Source organism: Xiphias gladius, chromosome 14, assembly GCF_016859285.1.
Source record: "Xiphias gladius isolate SHS-SW01 ecotype Sanya breed wild chromosome 14, ASM1685928v1, whole genome shotgun sequence".
Lineage (NCBI taxonomy): Eukaryota > Metazoa > Chordata > Actinopteri > Istiophoriformes > Xiphiidae > Xiphias > Xiphias gladius.
This window is the reverse complement of record NC_053413.1, coordinates 20997698-21018438: the sequence shown is the minus strand read 5'-3', so window position 1 is coordinate 21018438 and position 20741 is coordinate 20997698. Positions and strand designations below refer to the sequence as shown.

Sequence of the window (20741 nt, the reverse complement as noted above, 5' to 3'; positions counted from 1 at the left end):
AGACGTCGCCCAGGTCCACAAAGTCTGCATCAGGTCTTTGGGGACACCCTGATGAGAAATGGGCTACTGGAACAAGACATAGGTGGAGCAGGGCAGACAATAGGGATCTGTTGGCAATAGAGGCGGGGATCTACCACCACCTTAGGTGGTTGGGAATGACCAAGCCAAGATCCTGTGGGACTTCCAGATCTGACAATCTGGTGATGGCTAACTGCTGATTGGCAGTAGTGATAGGCTTAGTGATCCCAAGAGACGGCAACATCAAGAAGAAGGAACACGAGAAGATCGAAAAATACTTAGGCTGTAAGAGGAGCTAGAAAAGATGTGGGGAGTAAAGGCAACAGTGGTGCCAGTGGTAATTGGAGCACTGGGGGCTGTGACCCACAAACTGGGAGAATGGCTCCAGCAGATTCCGGGTACAACATCTGAGGTCTCTGTCCAGAAGAGCGAAGTCCTAGGAACAGCTAAGATACTGTGCAGAACCCTCAAACTAAACAAGATATATATATATATATATATATATATACATATATCTACATATATATCTATATATATATATCTACACATATATATATATATCTACACACATATATATATATATATATATATATATATATATATATATATATATATATATATATATATATATATATATATTCTACATATATTATATATATTCTATATATATATATATATCTGTATGTGTACACACACACACACACACACACACACACACACACACACACACATATATATTATATATATATATATATATTACACATACATACACACACACACACACATTTGGATCTCTCTATCCCTCTCATAAACAAACACATCAAGAGCTTCTCTTTCTCCCCACAAACATGCTCACACAAACATCCAGACTTGGTGGCTGTCTATGGTACAGGCCAGACACGTGCCCATGAAAAATGCATGTCCCTTTGTGTGCTTCATAAGAAACACTCATCGGGATTCCATGCCTATCTCTGAAATACCACACAGGAATATCAATTACACTGGCAATTTGGATGGCGGTGTAGGTAGGAATGGCACTGGACGAGAATATGGGATCCACAGTGTCATCTTAATGAGAGGGTCACTGTCTCCTGCAGCTCTAGGGCCAACATTGCTTGGGCAGATTATAAAATACACGTTGGCCTGAATGTAATAGAAATCCTATTGAGCACGTTGGTAGAATCATAATAGGATGGCAAGCCAACAAGGCACTGGAAAAGTAAATAACCTTTCAACGCAAAGGAGACCAACAGCCGACCTGAGAGATGGTTCAGGGTTTGGAATCGTGAGGGTGGGACTCCTAAAGTGAGCTGCTTTATGACTAACAAGTGTTCTAGGATTCCACTTTTCCTCTGAATATTTTATTTGAAACTAAATATTTAACTACCTTTTTGATATTTCACTTGCTTATCTTCTTTTCCTCAAACTACAGAGTGCAGCTTATCCCTAGTTTTTTTTTTTTTTCTTCATCTCTAGTCCGTGTTGTTGTACAAAACTCTTCCTGCACGAAGGTAAACTGACGAGTTAGAATTTTACACATTTTCAGTCTGGGTCTTGATCACCAACATTCGGATCAAACTTTTATCAGTTAGTTCGCTGTAGAGTCACCAACTCCTCTGTTGGCAGGGGAAGGATTCTCTGATCCAATTCAACGGAGCCAGTAAGAAAATCAAGAAGTTCAATACTAAAAGCAATTAAATCCTGCCGTAGCACATTTGTCAGCAATTTGTGAAAGCTTAATTTAATAACCTGGATCTTGGGTATAATCGCTGTATGTGTAACTTTATTTTTTTAAATACTTTTTTATTCTCAGTGGTTTTGCCTTGTGTGCATTTCTTGACTTGTTACAGATACTGCCATCACATTTGCTTATATATTATAGTATACACATACACGTCACACATTTGAATGTTAAAACAATAATTCCACAATAGACGACCTTCTCTTTTCATCATATAAAAAAGGATGGTAAAATACAAGCTTTTTGATCATAACATTTGTTTTATTATATTTAGAAAATGTCATTTGTCTTTGATGGCGTGAGACAGTACTGCTTATTTATATAAAAATACATCAATAACCACATTTCAAGAAGAAACAAATGCATTGCAATGTTACCTTTTGCGCGATATACTATCTCACTGGGTGCACACTTCTTTTTTATTTTTTTGTTATATAGGCCAGTGTCCCCAAATTTCAATCTAAACAATTTAAACTACTCAGTTTTCTATTTAGGGGCACTGGACTTTTAAACTACTGTATTTTCTAACAGGTCATTCAGATAAGTCTTTAGAAATTGTAACTATACAATACATGAGAGTTGCACCACACACGTTTATACCCTGATTGCAATGTTCACTGACATGTGTGTATCTATCTGTTTTTTGATAGGAAAATCCTTATATGTGCAACAATGAATGTGACGCCTCCACTGAGGAGCTGGCTCACCCTCCGGAGTTGATGTTTGACTTTGAGGGTCGAAACCCCACAACTTTTTGGCAGTCCACCTCATGGAAGAAATATCCCAAGCCCCTGCAGGTTAACATCACATTGTCATGGAACAAGACCATTGAGCTGACTGATGACATCGTACTGACCTTCGAGTCAGGCCGACCAGAGCAGATGGTCCTGGAAAAGTCGCTCGACTATGGCCGGACCTGGACCCCGTACCAGTTCTATGCCACTGACTGCCTGGACGCCTTTACCATGGAACCCAAGACAGTGAATGATCTCACCCAGCGCACCCTGCTGGATATCATCTGCACCGAGGACTACTCCAGAGGCTATGTGTGGAAGAATGACAAAACGGTACGTTTTGAGATAAAGGACCGCTTTGCCCTGTTTGCCGGGCCTCGACTACACAACATGGCTTCACTGTACGGCCAGCTGGATACCACCAAGAACTTGAGGGACTTCTTCACCATCACTGATGTGAGGATTAGGCTGCTGAAGCCAGCCACTGGAGCCACCATGGTGGATGAGAACAACCTGTCCAGATATTTCTACGCCATCTCTGACATCAAGGTGCAGGGCAGGTAAGAGCCATATACACTTGTTGATTGCTTTTGCAGATTGTAAGTTTTCATGTTCTTAAGCAACCATGAGAAAACTATAATGTTGCTTGTTTTCAAGTTTACAAACTGTTTAAATTTCTAACTTATGGGTCCATAATGCGTGCTCGTGTTTCTCCAGCTTTTGAATGTTTCACCAGTATTTTAATGGGCCACTTTAGCCTTTCTCATTGGATGCAGAGCTGGTAAAACTGGCCTTTGTCCAGGTGAAATCACTGCCTTCTTCACACAGCAGAAGTTCTGTGATGAGGCGGCACACACTGAATTTCCATCCTTGTCTTTAGATTAAATAAAGCCAGATTGATATTTATAAAATAATAGATGGATGGAATTTTTGTGGCATTATAATTATCACACAGCATCAGTGTAGACCCGGACTGGCCAACCATGTGCCACGGAGAGCCAACAGTCTGCAGGTTTTTATTACAAACAAAGGACACCACATATTGACAAGCATTCCTTCAAGTAGAGAGGAAGAATTCAGTGAAATCACCCGCTGAGGTTATCAGTAGGAATGAAAACCAGATGTTGCTTCTCCATGGTGAAAAAATACTCACAAATTCTTTTTTTTAAATTAAGTAAAAGTTTTCCCTTTAAATGTTTCTTCCTTATGGAGTTCTGGTGGTCCACATATACCACAAATCATCGCCGCAAAGAGACATCAAAAATGTTACTGATCATGATTTTAGAAAGTGCCATCAACTGACCAGCAGATTTTACTGTCACAGACCACATATGAACAAATGAATGAATGGAAGTCTAGGGGTGCAGTTTGTTAAGGAAGTTTCCTAACTGAAGAAAAAAGTGTCTAAGTGGTAGCCACGATAGGAACTTGTTGAGTTTTCTAATTGCAAAAGGAAAAGAGCTTCAGTGTCTCCCTTCCTTTACTCTAATCCAACAATATTTTCCCTCAGTGTTTACAAGTGCAAAGTGTTTAGGTGGCCTACACTAAGTTCAACCCAATAAGTCAGAACTGGGGAAAGAGGGGGCAGCCTGGGTGGAGACTAAACTCTAGTCTACTAAATACTTACAGTATTATAGCCCTAACTTGACAAAGACAGAGGGCTGAGACTGCCTCGTGTGAGCTGTGGTTTTAATGTGTCTCTACATTTTTTATTGCAGAGATTCCACGGACATTTTATAATCCCATAATATGATATCACGATCATTGGCTCAGTTAGCACATAAATTCTGTAGAGCTGAACTTGCTTTGGTTAAATGTTTTGCTTTATAACATTGCTGTCAGTTCAAATAAATAACATAGATCTTTTCTTTTCACTGCGACTTTTGATGACTATGAACACTTATGTCATTACAAAAACCACGATTACACATGGGTTCTTATTATAATTAATTTTATTTCCCAGTGTGTAATTGACCTATAGATATCACCATTGAGAAACACATTTTCATTTGCTGTTAATACTGGTTTCCTGGATCCCAAGCAGAGGTCTTGTATCTCGTAATCTGGTAGTCTTTCCCTACTCCATCCTGCCAAGTTCCTTTACTGAGGAAAGTCAGCTGCTAGCGTGGCTAACCTGAAAGCTTCTGAACGGAATCATATGTAATAAAATGAAAATGAAAATGAAATTAAACCATTTCAGTTAAGTTTATTATTTGTTCCAGACATTGACACAATACAGTAGACAGAGAGGACAGAGGCTACAAGACAGCAGAGGAAAGGTAGTAAGGATACAATACATGGACAATATAGAAATGTATGAGTAATTGAAACCACGTGTTATACATTTTTTTGGCTACTTAGGGGCAGCGGAAAACACATGCACATATTATCACCTAATAGATTACTCACGGCAAACTTGTTAGAAAACAGTTGCTTATTCCAATAGACATGTAGCAACATTAGCATTCTTTTGGAGTCGTGTTTCTGGCCACCTGGTTAATAAGTCACTTTTCCTTTAGCGCTTGTCCGGTCACCACCAACTCCTGAGGGAAAAATCTGACTTGTTAGCCGCCTATTTCTGCACTATGTTCACCAGCTAGTTGCAGACTTTGTCTGTCTGCCATTTTGTGCTGAACATGTAGTGTACCTCTAGATTTTTCGCAGGAAACAAGGATGATGAAGGCATGCGTTTGCGGGCCAGAAAACAAAAACAACAATCCAAAAGTACGGAGTTGGGTGATAACTCTCTGTGGGTTCACCACTACAAGCACCTTCACATTACACACATAGTCATTTGATCCACTGTTATTATAAAAAAATTATTGATTAGAGCAGCTTTAAAGAAAGCCACTTGTCAAATTAGAACTTCGTCTCACGCGTTGAACTGAACTTAGATACTCCTTTCTCTCCACTTAAGGTTCAAGTTCATGATTTGTTCATTTTCCAATTTTGAAACCAAAATTTTCAGTAAAATTGAGAAGATTTACAGTGCACGCCTCATTGACACAGGTTGCAATGATGCAGTGTATAACATTTTCATCAGCGAGTCATCAGAACACCTCTGCGATTTTCAGGGAATGGAAACAATGTCGTTTCATGACGCATGGAAATGGCCCACATGTTGGTTGTAAAGCCTCTACAGCTGCTCTCCAAATGGGACCTGTGTTGCTTGCTGCAGTTGGTTTATATGAGGATAACTAGTTTGGTAATGACCCATCAGATGGGCCCTAGGTGAATTGAAACAGTTAGTCCCTAATTAGAATTCAGTCAACTTCAATGGAAGATTAGAACCATTAGCATGTTGGCTAATTGGTAGGAGACTAATCTTGTAATTAAGAGCATTTGCAGCCGATTAAATGGTAATCATTAGGGACACATCAGTGAAACGTGGAGACATTCGGAATTACCAGGCTGTGGTTCCAAATATAGCCATGCCCTGTTTAATAATGAGTAGATTTATGGTTTAATCTATGAGGTTTGTCTTCCGAGCAAGCTACAGTTTTTGCTTTAAATAACTCGTATTTTTAGAGATATGTAGTATTTTTTTTTAATCTTCTTTGACTGCTTGTTGCAAAATCTAAACTAGATCAGTCACTGAACATGAGCTGTCATAACCGGCAAAAAATCTGACATCATTTCATGATGTTTGATGTCTTTGATCACACGCCACAACAAGTTTTTCATAATGGTGGTGTGTGATATTCCCAATTCAGCCCTATCAGAGACATATACATGTTCTTCTGTCAGACACACTCTTGCAATATTCACACTCGTACTGTAAACTTAAATTGATGAGTTCTAAATTGCAAGACCCGCTACCCAGCACAGACTAGCATCTCCTACAGATATCTTTTTTTGCCATTCATTAGAAAGAGTAGCGAAAGGTTGGATGTGGGGAAAATAAGATGTTTTGCCCAATTTTCCATCCTGCCCCTAGGTATCAAATTCAATTTTCCACCAAAAGTTTGTGGTGAGAAAGAAAAGAAAATAAACATACATTTTCTGTCCAGAGGTAGATCAGTAACTCACTTGAAAGAGGGTGATATAGGTGGGTGGGGAGAGACTGATTGGAGTTTCCACCAGCCTCAGCAGCCTCCTAGCTACAACCAAATGTGAAAGCCTTATCACAGAATGGCCATCCTATCTGAGAATTCCCAGAATACTCCATAAACGCTGATACACTTTCACTTGTAGACGGCTGAATATTTGTAATGTCAGGTAACCTGCAGATATGTTCATGAATGTCATGACTACAAATGGATACTGGCAAGCTGAATAAATGCCAAATTACATTTTCACAATGATCTGTGAAAAGGCTTGGAATTATTTTACGTTTGTAATTTAGAAATGTTAAAAATAATATGAAGTTACTGCATTTGCGTAACTACATTTTCAAAAACAAGGTTCATGAAGATAATAGAGAACTCCTAATGAGATTATATAAAATCGACGCACAAATAAATAAATCAATCTGGGTAAAAATGTTAGGAGAAAAATCAATCATGAAACAAATAAACTCCATTGAAATCCAACATTTAGCGACGTACTATGCATTTTTATGTCCATTTTGTTTCTTGCGTATTAATGTTCTTATCTTCTGAAGAAAAAACACTTAGAGATAGGCACCTTGTTGTCAGACACAATAAAGAGCTTAAACAGAGCTTAAAAAAAAAAAATCAGCAGTAGTAGAAAAAACTACTGGTTCATCCACTAATATTTCTGCCCAGTTTCCAACTTACTTCATATTAGTTGAATCTCTGCCCCACAATTTATTCAAATCAATCCAACGTCACCGTTCAGTACAAATGAAGGAAGCAGTGTAGTGAATGTGTCGCGAGGCAGAAAGGTGTGTGGAGATGTAGCCTGTGGATGGGGTGTGGCAAGTCTGACTTCCACACAGTAAAGTTTTGCCGTCTTATCAATCATAACCAGTCTTTCCCTAACTTTGACCAAGTGTATCAGTTGCCAAAATTTTCATTTATACCTCTGCATTAAGGTGTCCTGCCGTACCGACGTATGCATGCAGGGTCTGTATGCTCTGCCGTAGCTGACATGCACCTCCTCAAAAATGTGACTACATGTCGGGGCTACGGAAGGCCGAGGAGATACCACATGGGTATCGCATGAACTGCGATTGGTCGGCTTGGGCTCACAGTGTTATCCTGCTAACAAGCTTCTGTTGCTGGTAGGGATCGACGAGAGTAAAGACAACAGGAAGCATGTTGAAAAAAAAAAAAGCCTCATTTAGCTTCTCCTTTTAAATAACACACTGCAAACCTTGTGCTCACTGCAACCCCTGCTCTCTAACACAGTTAATGAGGCGATGTAAATATGGTGAACGATTGTATATGTTACACCCATGTAGTGTTGCAGTAGTGCTATCACTGGGAGAAATGGGACCCTGACCCGTATAAACTTGCCGGGCGGGGGCTTAACTCCCTCAAATAAGACTTGAGCTCCCCCAGAGGCAACAAAATCTTGAGTTTGGAACTGATAAATAACCTACTACTCCTACTACTCGTACTCCTACTACCCTCTAAAGCGAAAGAAATGTCACACAGCAATATTGTTAATGTGAAGAAGTATCATTAAAAAACAGCTTTAGGTGATGTCATGACCATCCCAGATAATACAGTGAACCAGCACAAAACTACATATGTATGGAAGTAAATAAAACATCATCAATTAGGTTCATTGTTGGGTTTGCACGAGTTGTGTGTACAAATCTTTAATGAATGAGGCTCTTTATCTTTAGACTCTTGGAAGTAATTGCACGAAACCCAAAACTTAAGTGCTTGAGGCAGGTTGAGGCAAAGCCAGCACACCAATAAAAGTAAGTAACATTTCATTCAGAAATAAATCCTGGGAAGCTTCAGATGCTGCACAAGACAATGTAAAAGAACCAGAACAGATTTCTCTTTTTAATAATCTAAGAATTGTTACAGAACACAAGTTTATAAATCTGGCTTTACAAGGCTGAGAATCACATTGCGCTGAAAATACCGTGACAAATCTTCCTGTACAATGATCCTGTGTGTTAGAGAAGCGATGGGTAAAAGGAGGAAAAAGTAGAAAGGGGGATTATTTTTTTCACCTCTCCTGTGTAGAGTCAGAGTGTGTGGCGGGGCTGGCCCTGCTATTGATTTCTAATGTTATTCCACATCAACGGGAAACAAACCTTGAACCGTGCAGGCTGTCCCACCTTTCACGTCTCCCTCTCCATCGTTCCTCACTTATTGATCAGATGTCTGCTCGTTAATTAAGACATGACCGCTACCGGCGGGCTGCACGGTCAGAGCTGCACATCTGCAAGGCCGCAGCAGGGCCTGGGAATGAGAGGCAGCTAATCCATAAGTGCTAATGTGCTTTTTCTCTCATCTCCCATGTCATTCTCTATTTTTCCCCGACCTTTTCTCTTGTTTTTTCTTACCTCACTGTTTTTCTCTTCCACGTCCCCTTTTACCCAGCATTCAAGCACCGTGTCAAAGTAACCTTAAAAATACCTACCGTCCTTCATAGTGTGGACCGTCTGTCCACTATAATCTCCTCTAATTCAGAAACAGAACTCAAAAAAGTACAGTAAAACAGAATTCACAAGGGTTAACATCAAATATACATAGTTAATATACGATTGAGATATTCTTTGAACAGAGATAAAGTGATAAAGTGATAAATCTTAATCTTTATCACTGGGTTGGGGGTTTTATCCCTGACTGCTCACGTCCACATATCTGTCAAGGGTGCGTGAGTTTTTGTGTGTGTGTGTGTGTGTGTGTGTGTGTGTGTGTGTGTGTGTGTGTGTGTGTGTGTGTGGGTGAATGAGATGCACATTGTAAAGCACTTTGGTACTAAAGGATTATATAAAAGAAGTGTATTTATTTAAGGTAGATTTACTTATTTATATAATGAGGAATCCAATGCCCCAGTTGCCCTGTGAATTTTTTATGCAAGAGAAATTCAAGTTCATTTTAGCATTTGTTGGATTCATGCAGTCCAGAGACATGTTTAAGGTCACTCTGACAGACCTCAGATTTTTTTATGGCCTCTCTAACCACTTAGTTGGCCTGCTGTATGAATTCATTTATAAGTGTCTTTGTTTGTATGCACTATTTCATTGTGTACTGAACTGCAAAAATGATTGTTAGCATTACATTATATACAACCCATTTGAGCGTCTATTGTTACTCATAGGCCTCATTCATTAGATCATGCCCCCGCTTGCTTTGATAACTTCCCTGTCTCCTGTATGTCTTTTCCATTTCCGGATGGGTTGCACCACCTATTTATAAATCCATTTGCCAGTTTGCGTGTAAAGTACTTCCTATGTCCTTTCTAGCCAGCTAGTTTCAAACTAATGATTTACTAAATTGTGCTGTATCATTAAAACTAAGTGAATGTTTACCCAGTAAAGACTTGTGTGTAAGCCAGTTGCTGGAAAACATCTGCAGCGCCATACAAAAAGTCAGTGTAAAAACGGCGTTAACGGGAAGTTACTCGAGCATCAGGAGCTGTAACATAACTGTCAAAAATAACAGATTTAGGAAACCAGACAAAGTTTTAAACTTAACAGCCAATCCTTTGTAAAATGTTGGTATGACTCTGTTTATATATGCATACGCAGAGAGATGTGTGTTTTTCAAAGTTAGTAGTACTCATGAAATCTAAAATTAGAAATATAGTGAAATGTAAATTTCAAAGCTTCTCAGTTTCAAGTGTCTAGTCAGATATGTCAACCATGTTCCATAATCTAAATGGGTCATAGGCAAGGCAAGCTTATTTGTATAGCCCCCTTTCAAAACACAATGCATTTTAAAGTGCTTTACATAAAAAATAAAAGGACTTTCAATTGCCTGTGTTAGCAAGCAAACATTAACTTTGTCGGTTGGATCAGTTACCTATGCAACAGTTACACATGGCAAAAGTGGATTAAATTTTGTAGCAACTAATGTCTGGGTAAGAAACTAGTTTGTGTAGTGCAGCCATTTTTAATTTTGTTATTCATAAATCTCCATGTAGCACTTAATGTTACATTAGGACTAGGCAAAGTTTGAATTTACGAACAGCTGCCACTACTTGCAAAGACAGATGTTGAGGACCAGAGGCCGGAATTACGTAGTTTAACATCTATATAATAAACTAGTCTTACACTTTGCATCCCGAGAAGTGGCCTGACGTACTGATCACAAAGCAAGAACATTTAACCATTATGCCATTTTCTTAACAGCAAGTCTGGTGCCATTCTGCACCCCACTGAAAACGCCTCTTGTCACACAAAACGACTTTAGATTATCTGACATTAACTTGACTGCAGGTTTATGGAAATTAAAGAGAAAAATGTTTCATTCCCTACTGACTGTCTGTGCTGACAAATGTTAAACAAAAGCAAATTTAAAAAAAAACACTTTATCCCAAACCCGCCTCTGAGGTATACATGAGAATTATTCAAAGGCAATTTGGATACAAAAAGAAACATAGTTTTAGATAAAGTATGAAACATGGTGCTGTTATTTTAGGCTCCCCAGCGGCTCCCTCGAGCCACAGACAATCTCTGTATCTCCCTCTCCTGGTGGGAATCCTGAGCTCACAACAAACGCCGTATCACACACTTCAGCGGCATCAGAAAAGGATTCTAAATTTGTAGCTCCTCCGCAGCGCGTTCACATGACGGGCACCTCGCCCTGCTGAACCACATGCAGAAGATGTAAAACCCTGAGGATATCTACGGCATGTGCTCCCCAATGGTCGCACGGTAGAAATTCAGGAAAAAGTAATGATGTTACACCATATCATCTGCTGTGTAATGTGCCAGGACATTTCCCTCTCTCATTTAAAACTACTGACATTTGAATAACATTCTTTCCTAAAGCGATAGCCTTCTCACTATTTGTGTGTGTCTCTCTTCCTCATTCTCTCTAGCTTGTAACTTTATAAGAAAGGACAGAATGCAGCAGGAGGAAATAAAATAGATATTCCTCTTGAGTGTTTGAGAAAACTATGTCGTTGAGCAGCTTGATAGAATTTGTTGTTGATTCTAGGTTCAGCGGTCGCGGGGGGAAAATGTTTAAAAACAAGCAAAGTTCATGCTCATCTCTCAGATAAAACCAGGCAAGGTTCATGATGATTTCTAGGATAAAAAGCGCAACACATGCATACCGGGCTTCATTTCGGCTCTTTTTCCTTGCAGTTGAAACCTGCACAACTAACAAATTGAAGAATTCCACACTAGCGAGTCAAAGTTCACCTTCGTTCAACCTTGCCCTGCAAATGAACACTTTCCTCCAATAGTGACACTGATTGCCTAAATTGGAAAAACTGAGAAGTCATTATTCTAGCAGTGTGCCATCACCTCGTTTTGTATAATATTACCATACTCTCACACACTGTTTACAGTCAGTCAGTGATCACTCAGCTTAATCTTTATTCATACCCAAATCCGGCCTCTTATGTCACATCCTTCCAACGGCCTCGAGTGCAGGCTACTTTTATTCTGCTGACAGCCAATCTGATCGTACCTCAAAACAGTCATTTGTGAAAAATACTCCAGTAAATCCATATGTGTCTGTAGGTTGTCATCCTCTAGAGGGGGTGAGTTGTAACTGAATAATGTTCTAACTACTACCGAGACAGCGCGGCATCCAGAGTCGAAAAGTGTTTTGTAAACAGCTGTCTAGCTGGTTGAAAGTGATCCTGCCCGTGTTTTTAAACTTATTTACTCCTTCAGTATTTTCACACGCGGAGGTTTTTGAACACCCTCATCTTTGAGCGATTTCTGTTTTCTCTCCCTTTTAGGACATTGGCTGCCTCAGTTGGATGCTTTTTCTTTTTATATGTGGTGAAACTGTCTCAAAACCTGCTGTTTATTTGAATGAGACATCAAATTTCTAATTGTTGATCTGCTATTTGGATTCTAAAAATCCTACCCAGACAGTATATACTACATGTTAAAGTAGTGCAGTACAGTAAACGCCTATAAGCAATTTTTTTTTGCCTCTGTTGGTGGCAAAAAGATCCTGCAACTTGTTGTGTTGATGTACAGCAGAATTTACATTCTACCAATACGCGTGGTGTTTTCAAGGCAGCTTTAAAATCTTTTAAACTGAATCTCTTTACATTTTTGACTAAATCTCTCCAGTTTGATCTCAAAAAGGATTTTGTATTTCTCTGAGGCCTTTGAAACAGTTTTTAGATCACGATTTAGTGAGATAAGATTGACAGGAAATGTAATTTTAGCATTTCTCAAATCCTGGCTAAACCACTGCTAATGAGCCCAGAGATCCAACAGAATTGTTTACTGAGGAGGGTGTCTTACAGCGTCCATTTTTTAGCGGTAGAAAATGTGACTAGCCGGGAAGAGATTCATTTATAATGGTGGAAAGCCAAAGCAAACATGGAGTCAAGCCCAGTTTTTAGTACTAAACTGGAATCTTTCTTGCTGCCCCCTTTAATGGCTACACCGCAGCCTTGCCCTTCACATAGCCACACAAGCCAGCACAAACTGCACACAGATGCACACACAAACTGACTGGCTCTTATCCAGTCTCTCAGACGCAGTACACACACACACACACACACACACACACACACACACACACACACACACACACACACACACACACGCACGCACACTTCCAATCCTCCAAGTCTGTGCCCTGTGAACCATGACAGCTGCGGCCAGCTTGATTGACAGAGTTTGAAAGTCAGGTTCAAGTGCAGGTTCACACGACCCCCAGCGTTACTCTGCTACCACCGTAAGTTTCTCTCCGGCTCTGCCAACGCCTGCTCACTTATCTTCCACCAGATGTCTGTCACATGCTGCGATGTTTTCTGCCAGTCATCTCCAGGTCTCCAGCTTTTAATTAGTTCTCATTAAAGGCCCAGGCTTTCTTTGTAAATAATATATGGGTGCCAGAGAGTGTACATCAACATAAACTGTGTCTGGAGGGGCGGCAGCCATGAATAGTAAAATCATCAAGATGCACTTTTGTTACATTTATTGTACGATTAAGCTTTACTAGTTGTGGAATAAACAAGGTTGTTGTGGCTTTATGCGTCCAATTGTTGTATAGGTTTATGTTTGTGTGTGTCCCCACCTGAGTCATAGTGGCAAAGCACACACACACACACACACACACACACCCCCAACAACCCACCCACCCACACACATACACTGCAGCATGTATGCAGCCGACCTCTGATTTCCATATTAATATGTCTTCCTAGTGCTGATTTCTTCACAGCTTCCTCCTTGTCTCAGCGGCTTACATCACACCACATGAATGAGACGGCCCTCCACCATGAGGGCCGATGTGGGACGAGGGGGGTAGACATTACCATACTGTATGCCTACATCAATGCACAACCTCGATAATAGGCCCTGTCATTGAAACAAATCACAGGCTTTCGGTGGCAGTGGTCCAAGCCACGCAAAAATTCAAATTTCATTTCGCCTCAGAAGAAAATTGCAGCAGGGGGAATTAACTTGTGATCCATTCCTAATATTTCTCCAACAATTTGGGGAGCCCTGGCGGGGCTGCTTTATATTTTGATGGAGGACGCAAACAATTTGCTTGAAATGTATTACATTACACCCCGAAGAATGACAAAATTGGCCCTAGCACAGAGCGACGAAAACAAGCCTAATCAGACTCTTCAATTTCACGGTGACACAGCCTGGTGTAATGAGGTGACTCTGTGACTCTCCCCTCTCCTTGTGGAAAAGTTCAATGCCATCCGAAATGTAAAAGTAGTCAGTGTAAAGAAACACCGTCAAACTCATTATAGGAGCTGGATTTGCCTTGTCCCTGATCAAATGACTTGAAGTGGGAAACTTTTGTCTTTCTTTTAACTATCCCTGCAACTGTGTCTTAAACAGTTTGCTAAAGGCTGCCCTGGTGCATTCACTTTAGCCCGTGCATTATAGTATTTTATGGAATTTGACATTTGAATTTCTTGAATTGTAGACTGTAATCTACCAAGATTACGATATTTCCAGAAAAAAAATACCAAGAGCATGGACTCAGTGGTAGCTACTACACTGTCAAGAACAAGCCAAGGATTTGAGACAATTTTCTTTCGTTCTTGATATATTCTTAAGGTGATGGTGGGCCAATTTTATAATTGATCTCGATGTTAAAATCCAGGTAGGGTCTATGACTACACCAAGATTTCTGGCTTGGTTTGTGGTCTTTAGACATAAAGGAGTCAGGCTGACCACCAATCTTAATCATTCTTCATTGGCTCCAAAAACAATTAATCGTGTTTTAATTTTTTAGGAAATTTTTAAAGGGGTCACTTTTTTGGACCTGTAATATTAGTGCACTGGTCCAATTCATTTCCCCACTAACAGAAAGGAAGGTTGAAAAATGCATAATTCGTCCACAAAAAAAAAAAAAAATCACACTGTCTGACACAGTAAGGGACTGGATCCCACTGCTAAATTGACATGATGGAATCAGGGCCAGCGTCCTGATTTTTAAATGGTATTCTCCTGTTTTGGTGCTCCTGTAGCTCGCATACATCACAGCAGTCCCTCCCCTCATGTTAAAGAGTCAAACAGCCTCTCTTTCCCTGCACGGTGTTGGCAGGTTATGCCGGTTTGTCCAGGTAACACATTGACATTCATCTAAAATTTCAGCAAGGCCAAAGTTTTCCCTCAACAGCCTTGATCTCTCCATATCTGTCAGAGAGCCTCTCCAAGTGTCTTGTCAAGGAAAGTTTCAGGAAACCTCAGTATGTATTTATACAGCATGGAGGCACATTACAGGTTCTGACCATGGGCAACTTGAGTGAGGAACAGGTGAGATATACGGCTGAGGGAGAGACCGGTTTGCTCAGTCAGTCCTATCATTCACTGGGGCGCTCACTGGTTAAGAAAGAAAGAAAATCGGCGTTCCATTTTAAAATATTGTAGAGATAAAGTCCGCATAAACATTGGCAGGTGTCAGGCAATGGTTTAAGGAGAAGTTGATTTTAATTTCAGAAACCATTTTGTACAAGTTTCTAGCAAAACACCCCAGCAACCTGCCCTTCATCAGTATGTGGCATGGCCCTGAAGGACTCTCAGTATTTATACCCTGCCGCAGGTGCAAACTATTAGGTCAATCACACCGTTGCCTCCACACAGAGAAAGAGAACTCAAGTTGAACCATAGGGGCTAATGTGACACACCATATAGTGCCGTCAGCATCAGCAATCGTTCACATAACACAATCCGAGATTTATATTAGCAAAAGAGGAGTAGAAGCGCAAAAATAGATTGTGTCGTGTGGTGATTCGCAGGTCAAAAGATATCTAGGCATTCAGGCTAAAACTGGGCTACAGTCGGTTGAAAAGTAAACTCTTTGGGGGCATCTGGGTAACATACGCCCATTGTTTCAGCAAACGTAGTCACTGAAATGCTGCTGGAGCAATGGTTATTTATAACCAGTATGTCAGAACAGCGTTTCATCTAAACTTAGCCCACTTTCAACTGAAGCATCTATAAACGCTTGCGTTCTTCATCTTTAATGCCAATGGTCTGCACACCCAAACAAGTGGTTTCAGTCATTTCGAGTGATGATGAAAGGTCATCAAACTCAATGCACAAATAGGCTTTTTTCACAGGAAACGTTTTGATTGGTCATTGTAGGAAAAACACGTTACTGATAACATTAACAACGGCTCTGTTCTATTCTAGTGTCCCTATAAGCCATGACACTTGACAAGTTTCTATATAAATGTACTGCAAATTTTCCTGAATTCCCAGATAATCCTCAAAAGAAAATGTGAAATCAATGCATGTTTCCATCTCCCAGCATTATGCGAATATTAGGAGTTGGTGCACCACGATAATTGTCCAGTCAGATGTCATTAAACCACTGCAGAAGAAGACAGCACAACAAGATGACATAATTAAAAGAGCGTCTGCGAAACCTCAAACAATTATAACGTGTGTGCAAAGGTGGTGGAAATATTGCATGCATGTCTATTTTATGTATTAATTGGAGGAAGATTACAGTCCACTCATTGGTCCACACAGATCTGATGCTTTCACTGGCGACCATTTTTCTTCTTCTTCAGCGACGTTTAAGTCACATGCCTCATGTACGTCAGGATTTATTTAAGTCTGCTCTGTCTGTTTCCATTGCACTTAGTCACATTTTGTTTTTAATCGATACACCAACTTTTCCACCTTATTCAGGTAAAAAAAAAACCAAAAAAACACTTTTTTGCAGTATTTAGAGAGTTTCTTCAAATTTCAGATGTTTTCATTCCAGTTCTTTATATGCAAATTGAAAATGCTCATAAAAACCAACAAGTCCTCCAACCTAAACAACCATATTCCTGTAGGTTGTCTGCCCCCACCCTCTGATAGGACCTTGCTTGCATAAACAACCTATGGGGTCGTTTTTTATGGGAGGAAAATGTCATAAAAAAGTGGATGGTAACACATTTAGTGTGACAGAGAGTCAGCATGCACACGACTAGGACCTTGAAAGTAAAGCGGCTAAATGAAATTCAGCCATCTTAAATTTTATCATTTATTACCTTTGGCATATCGAAATATTTTACACAAGAAAGGCCTGTACAAATGAAAATGGTGTGTGTTTGTTCAGTCTTACAACTGGAGAGTCAGCGAGTTGTCAATCAAGCGGGGTCCGTACATGCCCACGCCATCCTGAGAGGTCTAATTGAGGGAAATAAGTGAAAACACATGTGGGTGGACTTGCGGGATATTTAACAAAATCTGAAGGAAGATACTGGCTAAAATCCACAGGTTTGGAATTCAAATATTTACTTACTATTTTCATGCAAATTCTCCAACATGACTTCTGTTACGTTCCTTATCTGCTCCTTAGACTACTAGACTTAATTTGTCTTTCATAACCATAATTTCCCACTATTCAAACACATTCAGCTCAGTCTAATATACTGGCTGTGAATTTGCCTTAGAGGTATTGCGACAAATAGTAGTTATATAACACTCTTTATTCTTCCACAGTTACCTCAGGGATATACTGTGCGCTTTGCGCTGACAAAGATTATTTATTCATTAACAGTTTAAGGTTTGATAACTGTGAATGTGGCTAAGACCATCATCACTGACTTACAGTCGTTTAGCAAAACTTACATTTTATTGATTCAGTGATTTTAATGTTACTTTCCTTGGAAGTCACTGTATGGTTCAACTTGAAAATTAGCCAATGAAAGTTTCCCGCAAATTTAAGTTTCCCGGACTTGTCGGTTCAGGCTCTTCTGCTTTGAGGTTCTTATTTAACGAGTTCTGCGCACCTCTCTTGTTGTGAATCAGAGATGCTCGGAGCTGTCACGAGGAAGAAAAGCTGTGTTAGACATAGTGAGCCTGTCAACACGGCGCCAAGCAGCCAGGAGAAACCACATTTAGGCAGCAGCCAGACACAGGGCACTGCGGCGGTCTACCCCAGAATATCAACATAAACTGGTCCTGAACCTCATCTTCTTTCATCGTGAAAGTTGTAGCATTGACATTCACAGGCCACACTATAGTCAGAATCAAGACCAGTATCTGTATCACATTAATAAAGAGCAGAGGCATTTCTAGGATTTGACAAGGTATGGGGCTAAGCCTAGACCATCTGGGGCTGAGCCAAATTTCTTTTGGATGGGCACCGCTGTTCTGCCCGTGACACTCCAGCCTTTGACAATTTCCCTCAATCAATAAAGCATGTCTATCTCTATCTAAATTTAATTGAATTGAACTGCATTGTGTGACTACTGCAAACATTTATTTTCATTAGAAATTAAATTTTTTATCAGTAATGTTAAGACAGTTGCTCTGGACAAAATGGACACCTGCAGGGCGGCTGAAAATTCTCAAACCTATAGCCCCTTTTACGCAGCCTGTTCAAGGCGGGAAGGTCGCGCCTTTTTTCCGCCTCGCCGTTCTGTGTAAAAGGTTCAAACATGGAATGGGGAGGTGGGGCATTGTTGGTCCAGCAATAGGCCGGCAGCGGAGGTAGTCACGGAGCCAGATCGACGTCTGTGTAAAAGGACAGATGCGGTTGTGTTGCATGTCACGCCTCTGAATCCAGAACGCCAGTATGCTATCTAAAATCACACACTGGTTGGGTTCAGTGTAAATGAGCAAAGCCGGCATAATGAGGGGTCTTCTTAATGCCAATATAGCGGGATCTCGGTTTAAAAGAGGCCTATGGAACCAGACTTTAATCGCTACTTTACTCTTTCATTCTGTTTTTTGTATTTTTATTTGACTGCCGTGATCTTTGGCACTTTGTGTTGTACAAATAAAATAAACCAGCAGCCGGATGACAGCAGATTGGTTGTACAAATAAACAAGTGTTTCAATTCATTTAGGGAATATCAGGTGGTCTGACCATCTCGCTTTTTCTTGAAATTGTGTTACCCACTCCCCAAGTATCCTATAACATCCTTTAACTCGTGTCATCTATGCCTACATGACAAAATCACGTATTACCTTAAAAAGCCCTCTCACGTCGATAGAAAAAAAGGCGTTAGATAAAACGCTGTAAGCTGGTAGTTCAGCTGTGCTTAACCACGTTCACTGGCAAGAATGTCCGAATACACCAGCGGCAGATGGCACGATAGCTAGGGTTTGCTTAGCTAACATTAGTCAATAAACCAGTGGTTCTCAAATCTAGAAGCACTGGCGCTAGTAGGACTTTTGTTTATACCTTACCTTAAGTTCTGGGTCAGAGCCAATCAGAGGCAGGGTAGGGGCGGGCCCACCTCAGGTGGGGGAAAAAAAAATAATGCAGCTTTTATACAAGAGGACGTTACCCAGCCCCACCCACTCCCTCAGCCTCTCTACAACCACACACAGGCAGCAGCCAGGGTTGGGGTCGGTCGGGAATTAAAGTATTTACATTTTGTGATTGTTATAGATTTTTTTCCAGCAGCAAAAATCAGATTCAGTGTTGTGCTGTATAATGTCTTTTTTTTTTCAGTGTGAAGGTTTAAGGAGGTAATGTGCAGTATAACTGAGTTGGTCCATTCAAATTACAAAAAAGACATTCAAGTGAATTGGAAAGTGGCCTCAGACTTTTGAACCCCACTGTATCTTTCCTTACTTATCTAGAATAGGATTTAAGGATGCAGATACTTTAGGTTTTATTTGCTCCTGTTTTGACGTGTTTGTCTTAGAGATTCCTGCCTCGCCTCCACGTCAGTGCAAAGAAGGTAAAGGGAATTTCATTTGTGGTGTTCACAGCATTAAAAAATGTAATTTATAAAATTCAACAACAGTATGTCTTTTCACATTCACAGACTTTGCTGTGAACAGTTTTCACTGAAACTACTTTATAGCAAAGGAATATAATATAGAAACAGTTAACAACATGTTTGTTGGATTATCCAGTATAATCTGGACTTTTTTCTGGACAGAGAAGATTTTTCTTAAATGCAATTTTCAATGCTATGAGCGCCACCAACTAAATTCTATTCAACTCCATTCTACTGAGGTGGAGACTGGAAACTCAGAACACAGATATCTCAAAACCTAAACATAGAAAACCAAATTGATCTTCATGGAAGATTAGATAAGAGGTAAGTGAGGAAATGTGGGGGTTTTATTTGTCTGTTTGTTTGTCTTGTTTTTTGTAATTTGGGTTAACTGAGCCTGTAAGTAGAGTCCAGTAGTGACTCCCAATAGCCCCTTTCTTGCACACGAAAACACACTTACGCCGATACCATGGCAGCATTCATTTCATTTTAATCCACAGCTGAAGGAGTGCAGTCGATGGGAAGGGCAGAGAAGCTAGATGATTTCTAGTGTCTCCTAAGGGAGGGTCACTGGTTTGGATAATGGATAATACCAATTGCTATTGGGCTGAACTGGGGATAAAAGGTCATTAAAACTTTATAAAATGTGTCTTTGTAATGGTGCCAGCTCAAAAGGCTTGACATACAGGGGATCTCTTTCCCTTTTTGTCACCTGAACCAGGGACAGAGGAATTCTCTGATTTCAGTATGATAATGCCCGTGGCAAAAGCATCACATCCCAGAGCTCCCCTGAGTCCACATCCTCTCCTATATCAACGTGGTCCCCGCGCTGGTCGGGCCCGATGATCCAGATTTTGCTGGTTTTTTAATTAAATGGAAGGTCAAATCTCATAGCTCTTGACTTCAGGGAGCTGCTGCTGTCTGCATGGCAGAAGAGCTACACCCAGTCATTAATTTTATGGAGCAGGGACTTTAATTGATTAAAAAGTTAAGGACTATGGGGAATGTTTGGTAAGAGGCACCAGCATTTA

General features: G+C 40.3%; 1 protein-coding gene across 1 annotated transcript in view; it reads left to right on the top strand.

Annotated features, from left to right (window-relative positions):
- LOC120799218 (netrin-G1-like) overlaps positions 1–20741 on the top strand; it is a 59989-nt gene that overhangs the window by 23081 nt on the left and 16167 nt on the right. Inside the window, exon 2 of the mRNA XM_040144202.1 lies at positions 2410–3053. Coding sequence (XP_040000136.1) covers positions 2410–3053 — 644 coding nt within the window. The remainder of the gene's footprint in view (positions 1–2409; positions 3054–20741) is intronic.